Source organism: Callorhinus ursinus, unplaced genomic scaffold (genome assembly GCF_003265705.2).
Source record: "Callorhinus ursinus isolate GAN/ISIS: 27379988/994484 unplaced genomic scaffold, GSC_fseal_2.0 scaffold14, whole genome shotgun sequence".
NCBI classification, from domain to species: Eukaryota; Metazoa; Chordata; class Mammalia; order Carnivora; family Otariidae; genus Callorhinus; species Callorhinus ursinus.
This window is the reverse complement of record NW_027397076.1, coordinates 46,517,996-46,527,114: the sequence shown is the minus strand read 5'-3', so window position 1 is coordinate 46,527,114 and position 9,119 is coordinate 46,517,996. Positions and strand designations below refer to the sequence as shown.

The 9,119-nt window shown below is 46.3% G+C and overlaps 1 protein-coding gene across 1 annotated transcript; it reads left to right on the top strand.

The window, feature by feature from the left end:
* Positions 1–379: 379 nt before the first annotated feature.
* Positions 380–8,387, top strand: PA2G4 (proliferation-associated 2G4). The gene is made up of 13 exons (XM_025882957.2): positions 380–659; positions 2,574–2,702; positions 2,996–3,101; positions 3,193–3,262; positions 3,491–3,583; positions 5,352–5,415; positions 5,642–5,720; positions 5,870–5,948; positions 6,044–6,177; positions 6,484–6,578; positions 6,697–6,824; positions 6,973–7,026; positions 7,246–8,387. The coding sequence occupies exons 1-13, from the start codon at positions 572–574 to the stop codon at positions 7,309–7,311; spliced, it is 1,185 nt and encodes a 394-aa protein (XP_025738742.1). The 5' UTR covers positions 380–571; the 3' UTR covers positions 7,312–8,387.
* The last annotated feature ends 732 nt before the right edge of the window (positions 8,388–9,119 follow it).

Here is a 9,119-nt window from a genome sequence, read left to right as displayed (position 1 = left end):
AACCTCGCCGCCCTTACCGTAGTCACTCTCCCACCGCCGAGACTCCACCCTGCCCAGCTGCCTCTACTCCCGTGGCCCCGCCGTAGCTCCGCCCCTTCTCCCTTTAGCCCGCCCCCCTCTATTACGGGTTCTCGCTCAGTGCTCCTGGTGGATGTGGTTTTTCCGGGAGAGACCACGCTTCCCCTCAGGCTCGCCAACGGCTCCGCCTTCCCGCCGGAGCCTAACCCTTCCCAGCGTGCTCGGCGATTCCGGCGTGCGAGGCCCTCGGAGGGCAAGGCCCCAGGGCCTGGCTTAGGGGCGCGAAAGGCGGGCTGGGAATTGTAGTTCAAGAGTCCGCAAGGTCGGCTAGAGGCGGTCGGTAGAAAGGACTCGTTCTCCCAGCGTGCCTTGCGCCTCAGCCCGCGCGCTCGAGCTTCTCGCTCTCGCTCGCCCGCCCGCTCCCTTGCTAGCTCGCGCTTTTGCTCGCGCTCTCCTCGCGGATCGAAGGGGCTCTAGCCACAGCCTGCGGCTGGGAAGGGAGACAGAGGCGGCGGCTCAGGGGAAACGAGGCTGCAGTGGTGGTGGTGGGAAGATGTCGGGCGAGGACGAGCAGCAGGAGCAAACTATCGCCGAGGACCTGGTCGTGACCAAGTATAAGATGGGGGGCGACATCGCCAACCGTGAGTGCGGGCCTCGGGGGTCCGGAGATCGAGGCTGAGAGGGGGAGGCAAAGGAGACGGTGCTGGGCTGGCTCTGGAGGGGCTGGAGCGGAGGGGTCATGCAGAGTGAGCTACTGAGGGCCCCGCTCCGGTCCGCTGGGGCTGGCGTGGTGGGAAGACTCCGTGTTGCGCCTGGGACCTGTGCCGCCAGGCCTGGGCTGGAGTCTGGGGAGGTGCGGGCCCGCGACCGGGAAGAGCGCAGAGCGGGGGTCCCCAGCCGGCTCGGACCTTAGGCCGTTAATCAGGAGGCAGGGCGCATCCTCAGCCCATCACCCTTCGGTCCGGATCCCTGCCTCCTCTGATTCTGGCAGCGGCGAGGCCACCTCGAAAAGGAAGCGCCCAGCTGTTGGCGACGGAAGCGCCCCTCTATTTTGTTTTGGCGTCCCGGCGTCTGGGGCCCAGCCGGCACGTGTCGCCGGGTTCCCATGCGGATAGCCGGCTCCCTCTTCCTCTGCTACCGTTCCTGACACCAGCTTCCCTACCACGTGCTTTGCTAGAGTCTTTCGTTTCTTACTTCAGCTCCTTCGCTGGTGGGGGCCCCCTTCTACTCTTGGGCCAGTTCAGGGACCGTTGGAGGGCACCCCTGGAGATCCTAACAGAACTCTCCGAGATATATCTGGCTTTCCTTGAAGTTACTCATTACTACCAGCAATCTGTGCAGATAGCCTTAGTTAGCCCATCAAAGTTGATTGTTCTCTGGGGCTTGACAACTCTAGAAGTGTTTTGAGGTTCTAACTAGGCAGTCTTGTGAATAGTACTGAAAAGGGCGGAAGTGGGGGCGCTGATTTTAGGATCTCAGAAGTCATCCTTATTACCACCGTGCTCTGACTTTCTCAGCAGCTGCCTGCCAATCTAGGCAGATGTCTCACTTTCTATTTTCTCTCTTTCCAGTTCACATTTTCACTTAAATACCCAGTTAGGGGGACAAAATGCTTGGGCTTGGGCTTTTAAATGGTTTTGACAGTAAAGATAGGTATTTAGGATCCCTTTAGTCCTATGGCCGAAAACCTGAGTTTTTCACATTTCCAAAGAATCACCAAAACCTAGATCACATAAATCAAACCTGTAGTTCAGGATAGGCCATGGAGAAGACATCCGGTGAACAGAACAATGCTTTATAACATAATGGGCATTTAGAGTAGTACCCCCATTTGGGGTACTTTTTAGTATTAGTGGCTTGAATCAGAAAAAAAAGTTTTCCCTTGCAACTTGTAACTTCTGAGGCACTTGTAAAATCCCAGATACCAGTTTGAAACTATTTCGGGTCTTACACCTCTTTGAGATGTGCTGAGAGCTGTACGCCATGAGCCTGTTGAATTGAAGCCCAGGAAAATTAGATTAAGTCCCTTTCGTGTATACACTGGTTGATGAGGAAATAGGTTTACACAGATTGAGATTACTAACATCTAATTGGGGTGTCTGAGAAGGGAAGAAGGTAGCATTTAACAATGCATCAGCTTCGAGTCAGCAGTTCTGTGTCTACCTTCCTGTTGTTCCTGACGCCTATAAATTTCTTCTAGTCTGCTTTGCATGTATGTTGGTTATCTTGGTGAGAACCCCCTTGAACTTCATAACTGTTTTACCATGCCACAGGTATCTTTGGAAAGTCTCCCTTCACTAGGGAGACAGATGGTGTTTATCCAGTTGTCACATTCTATAGGGAGGGAAGGGTGTGTTGACTTTCTTATTTTAGGAAAAGGAAGGTAGAAATTTAGTGATTATAGGTAGGTATATTCCAAGAGGCAAAACTTGTGCACTCTTTCAACCTTTGGGCAATGGCACCAGGGAATATTAGAAACTCTAACTTCTAGGTATTGTTTGGATGGTAACTTAGACAACACATGCAGAGCTGACATGGTGGGATTCTGTCCCCAGGGGTACTTCGGTCTTTGGTGGAAGCATCCTGCTCAGGTGTGTCGGTACTGAGCCTGTGTGAGAAAGGTGATGCCATGATTATGGAAGAGACAGGGAAAATTTTCAAGAAAGAAAAAGAAATGAAGAAAGGTAAAAAAAAAAAAAAAATTCCCCCACTAATTCCCCAAGTTTGACTCTTATTCAGTCCTGTTTGTTTTATTGTAATGATGTAACCCTCACCTGAGCTCTGGTTGAGATATTTGGAAATTTGGAATGGCAGGTGGGATGTAAGCCATTTCCTACCCAATCCAAACTGATTAAACAGGCAAGACCCTATAAAGAAAATCCTTCCATTTTTCTGAGGGGCAACAGGGCTCCGAGAGAGAGAGAGATTGGGCGAGAGAGGCAGCAAGGCAGTAAGGCTGATGATTGTCTCTTTACAGGTATTGCCTTTCCCACCAGCATTTCAGTAAATAATTGTGTATGTCACTTCTCCCCTTTGAAGAGCGACCAGGACTATATTCTCAAGGAAGGTGACTTGGTAAAAATGTAAGCGTAAGCCATTTTAGAGCACTTGTCTTTTTCCTAAGCATTTGCGTAGTGCTAGTTGCCAATGCTGTGCTCTGCTCTTGCCTTTTAGTGACCTTGGGGTCCATGTGGATGGCTTCATCGCTAATGTGGCTCACACTTTCGTGGTTGATGTAGCTCAGGTAGGTGGCCTGCTTTGAACTTGTTCCACCTGTGGGGAGTGGGGGAAGATATGCTGCTGCTTGCTTCTTATTCCCACTCCCTACCACCAAAAACGTTTTGAGAGAGTCCCTAGAGACATAAAAGGAGAAAAGTGTTTTCTCTCCTGCTCATTGGCTGGCCTTGCATAGTGACCAGTTGAGTTAAAAGTGCTTTCCAGAAAGGCACTTATTGCATTTCCTTATCTACAGGGGACCCAAGTAACAGGGCGGAAAGCAGATGTCATTAAGGCAGCTCACCTTTGTGCTGAAGCTGCCCTACGCCTGGTCAAACCTGGAAACCAGGTAAGCTGTTTAGTCCAGCTCCAGAGATGATAGAGCCAAAGATGCAGTACTCAGCTGTAGCTCTCAGCTCTGTTGAATTGCCAGCTTCTCCTGCAGCCCCCTTATAAAACAGCTTTTTTTTTTTTAAGTAAGCTCTGCACCCAAGGTGGGGCTTGAACTCATGTCCCTGAGATAGAGTCGCGTGCTCTACTGAGTGAGCCAGCCAGGTGCCCCTAATACAGCTCTTTAAAGTTAGCTTAATCTTAGAATGGGATTTTTGAAAGAGAAGAGGCAGTTGACTCTGAGTGCCTATCATAAGTAAGTTCCATGCTGGGTGGACGGGGATATATGGTCCTTTCTTCATGGAGCCTAGAGATCCTTCCTTATTCATGTTTTGGATGTGCATCTTTTCCTAAAATAATTTGAGGTATATCGCTTACAGTAAAACACATGTAAAAAACAAAAACAAACTTTTCTAACTTACTACTTAAGTAATCTCTACACCCAACATGGGGCTCAAACTCATATCCCCAGAATCAGGAGGCGCCTTGCCCTTCCAACTGAGCCAGCCAGGTACCCCCCAAAAATGCAACTTTGAAAGCTTATAAAACGGAAATCAGTGACCTGGTGGCAGAGAGAGGCCAAAGGTTCTGTGCCTTGCAAGACAATATTAGGACGCCCAGGGATCATGAACTGTCATGAATTAATAAATTTTACATCCTAGATTATGAGTGGAGACATTTTTTCTAACATTTCAGTCTCCAGGGTTCGGTTCAATACTTAAAGCTTCCCTCCCTTTTTTTCCCCCTGTGCTCTCTTGTTTTTTATCCTTTTAATCAGTTTGTACTTCATCCCCATTGTTATTCGGTTACATCATTTTTACTTAAACCTCTGTCTTGGTTTCCTTATTATGATACCTACTTCATACAGCTGTCATGAAACACTTTGAACAGTGCCTGGCACATAGTAAACAATTGTGTTGGCTATAATTACTTTGCACATTGATTATTTTTATTCTCTATATACTAACTACTGTGTATCTCCGCTGGAAGGTAGTGTTGTATAGTGGCTCTGGTAGAGATATGACATACATCAGAATTTCTGGGCTCTTGCCCTGTTGCCACCCCTTACTGTTTAAAAATAACTTTGAATTCAGATTTCCTCACCTGCAAAATAGGAAAAATAAAATTGTCACTTATTGTCACGGGGTTGTGACAATTGAGATGATCCTTGTAAAGTACCTAACACATAGGTTAGTAATATTAGTTGTGGTTACTTACTCTCTTTTTCATTTTGTTTAATGAAACAAATGAAATAGATGGGAATCAGATCATATTTGAAAGAGGTATAAGGGGGGAAAATCAGAGCTTGTTGTTCCCTCTCAACAGATACCGTGGAATAAACACTGGATTTATCACCAGGAAACCTGGGTTTATTCCAGTTTCTTTCAGTTAACTGGCTTAACTCTGGGCAAATCTAACCTTTCTGAGCCTCAGTTTCTGCATCTTCTAAATTGGGATATGGGATATAAATCTGCCCTATTCACCTTTAAGAATTGTTGTCTAGTTAGACCATCTTTGTGAAAGCACTTTGTAAAATGATACGCAAATGTAAGGTATTTTTAGGTTATAGGGATAATAAGGGCAATGAAATGAAAAACCAATGAGAATTGTTGCTCTTGATGGAGGATATGGAGATTCTCAGTTCTTTTATGCTTTTCATTCTCACGGTAGAGAACTTGTTGGCCCCTGTTACATATCTCACCTGTTATTTGATCTTGTACTTGCAGAACACACAAGTGACAGAAGCCTGGAACAAAGTTGCCCACTCGTTTAATTGCACACCAATAGAAGGTGAGACCTCAGATAACAGGGTTGAGGGTCTGACTGCTTTAGTAGAATTAAGGATTTTGTTTCTTTGAGGATCCATCCTGGCTCTAGCACAGTCTAAGCCAAAACCCTTACTACCCTGAGTTTTCATAGCCAGGCATTTTTCCCTCATTGCCTGCCCCATCAAATGACCTAGGTGGGTGGATTTGGAAACCTTTTGGGATTCTAGATGGCTTTGTCCTGTCTACAGGTATGTTGTCACATCAATTGAAGCAGCATGTCATCGATGGAGAGAAAACCATTATCCAGAATCCCACAGACCAGCAGAAGTAGGTGCCAATTACACCCTTCACCTTCCACCATCTGAGACTAGTCATGAATGTTTTCTTCCATACGCCCAGCCTAATCGTGTCTACCTTCTACTTCAAACTCCAGGAACTACTCATTGTTTTTATTATTCCCTTTTTATTTCTTTTAGGAAGGACCATGAAAAAGCTGAATTTGAGGTACATGAAGTATATGCTGTGGATGTTCTTGTCAGCTCAGGAGAGGGCAAGGTGAGGAGAGTTTGTCGTAGCTAGCAAAGAGGGATGCCTGAGGGTGTGTCCTAAGAGCTCCAGACAAAACGTGACCTAACTTACTACTCTTCTAGGCCAAGGATGCAGGGCAGAGAACCACCATTTACAAACGAGACCCTTCTAAACAGTATGGCCTGAAAATGAAAACTTCACGTGCCTTCTTCAGTGAGGTTGAAAGGCGTTTTGATGCCATGCCATTTACTTTAAGGTACTACGACCTCACTTAGCAAGAACGGGACTTGGAACCAATCTGATTCATAGACCACACACCCAAGAACACTGTTCCTTCTCCCGGCGCACCCCCCTCCCACCCCGCCCCTGCCTAGACTTGTAGCTCCAGCCTGCATGCATGCCTTCTCTCCTCCCCATTGCCCTCTCATTGAAGATAATATGAAAGAGCAGTCCTAAGCATGATTTCTGCCTGAGGGTAGGTACTATTTAAAACCAGGAGGAAAATGGTAAGACTTGATAGAGGGTTAAGGATACCTGAATTTGTCTTCCCCCACCCACCCAGAGCATTTGAAGATGAGAAGAAGGCCCGGATGGGTGTGGTGGAGTGCGCCAAACATGAACTGCTGCAGCCATTTAATGTTCTCTATGAGAAGGAGGGTGAGTTCTAAGAGAGAGCTTCACTTTGGAGCCCCTGATTAGGGTCCCCTCCCTCTAGCTTACAGAAAAGAGTATGACAAGGGAGGATTTTACCAAAAACACTTCCTTTCTCCTGTAGGTGAATTTGTTGCCCAGTTTAAATTTACAGTCCTGCTCATGCCCAATGGCCCCATGCGGATAACCAGTGGTCCCTTTGAACCTGACCTCTACAAGTCTGAGATGGAGGTCCAGGATGCAGAGCTAAAGGTCAGTGTGTGATGGAAAGTGTGAGCATATGGCACCTGTCCTGGGAATGAGAATGAGGTAGCAACAAAGAGTTAACGATACTGAGAGTGACACTTCGTGTTTTCTACATTGCTCAAAATTTGTTTTCCTTCTTCCTCCTATTTTCCAGGCCCTCCTCCAGAGTTCTGCAAGTCGGAAAACCCAGAAAAAGAAAAAAAAGAAGGTGTGTTATGATCTTTGCTCTCTGGCAGGGTGAACCTGATCCCTCTTTAGTCTATCTTCCCGGGTTGTGGTGGGCATACATATTTCTGTATACCCTTACTTCCCCCCCCTCACCTCAGCCCTGACCTAGAGCATTAGGATATTTTTGTCCTTGGTCTCCCAGATACTATTGCAAGTAGTTGGAAATTGAGAAGTCTTCCTCTCCTTTCCATGAATATAGGCCTCCAAGACTGCAGAGAATGCCACCAGTGGGGAAACATTAGAAGAGAATGAAGCTGGGGACTGAGGTGGGTCCCATCTCCCCAGCTTGCTGCTCCTGCCTCATCCCCCTCCCACCACACCCCAGGCTCTGTGAAGTGCAGTTCGTCTTCTCCACCCAGGACCGCCAACAGAGCAGGGTCTCCCTGCCCCCATCCCTGTCCCCACCCAACCCCTTCCAACAACAACCAGCTCCAACTGACTCTGGTCTTGGGAGGCCAGGCTTCCCAGCCACCGAAGACTACTTTAAATAGAAAAGAGAAATTGAATAATAAAATCAGGAGTCAAAATTCATCGTCTTCAAGCCCCTCTTTCTAGCCTTTTTCTACTACTGTCTGCTTGGTCAAGGTTTATGGCCCTAAAACAGAACAGGGAGAAGGCTAAAGTAGCCACCACCACTAAAAACTCAGCTGAAATTTTTTTATACCACTCTAGTGTCAGCATTTTCCCATCTGTTGGGGCTTGTTCCTCTCTTTTCCCACTCTCCCCAGGTATTTTACCAGGTCTCAAAATAGAGAGGAGCTATATTCTTCAGATTGTTTTTATTCACATGTGGCAGATTCCTTTTCTGATCCAGACTGTCTGGTTAGGCCCCTCTCATTTTTAGGAGCCGGAGCCTGCATTTACCAAGGGATTCTCATCTGTCAAATGGATCCTCATTTGTAAATCTCTTTAGTCATTTTTGTTCCACAGGACTTTTTTTTTGTCTTCACAAAGCTGTAAAGGAGTAATCCATCTCAACCTTGTCTATTTCTTTGGAGTCAGTCGGGGTGCGGGGGGGGGGTGCATTCCCTTGTTCCATCTTAGAAACCTGAGCTGGAAGCTCAACTGTGGTTTTGTTCCCTGTTTGAAATATTTTGACCTCCCTCCCTGAAAGAAAGACCAGGAACCAGAGGAGCAGACTGACTGAAGAGACAACTCCTGGCTTTTTGAAGCTGTGGACTTGGATTGGATGAATTGCTAGGGGTTTGGAGAGAAAGGTGATGAATTTCAGTACCTCTGGCATGCTGTCCCAGGGAACTAGGGCTCCCGCTAACTTATGAGGTTTTTAAACATGTTGAAAATGACATGGCGTTAAAATAAATTTGGATTTGCTCATAATCATGTGCCTTTGTATGCTGCTCTTATTTGATGGAGGTGGGGGAAATGTCAGTTGAAGTGATGGTCATTTGGAACTAGTTTTCTATATTGCCATATTCTGCCTTTTTAAAATGAGAAATACTGTGGGTTGGGAAGACCTAAATCCTGGATTCTCTGAATTAAAACAGTAAATTTTTTTTGAAAGTTTTTAAATTTTTCTAGAGTAAAATCTTACCCCTTATTGGTGACAGTTTGTTCAGGACGAGGTGTACTACAAAAAAATAAAGCACTGTATACAAGTGGTTATCTTGATTTAGGAAGCCATAAAGAATGTCTTTACTATTACACAATTTTTCAGGGCCAGTCTGAGATGGATGGATAATATGTTAGACTATCTTAGATGTGAGGCATTGCTGACCTGGAGATACTATAGTAAACAAAATGGCATAGGTCCCTTCGTAAGAGCTTATGAACTACAATTGACCCCTGAACAACATGAGGGTTAGGAGCACCAAGGTGCTGGCACAGTTGAAAATTCATACATAATTTTTGGCTCCTCAAAGCTTAATAGCCTACTGTTGACCAGAAGCTGTAGGATAACACTTGATTAACACATATTACATGTTAAACGCATTATATACTCTAGTACAGTAAGCTAGAGACAGTAAGAAAATCAGAGGGAGGGGCGCCTGGGTGGCTCAGTCCTTAAGCGTCTGCCTTTGGCTCAGGTCATGATCCCAGGGTCCTGGGATTGAG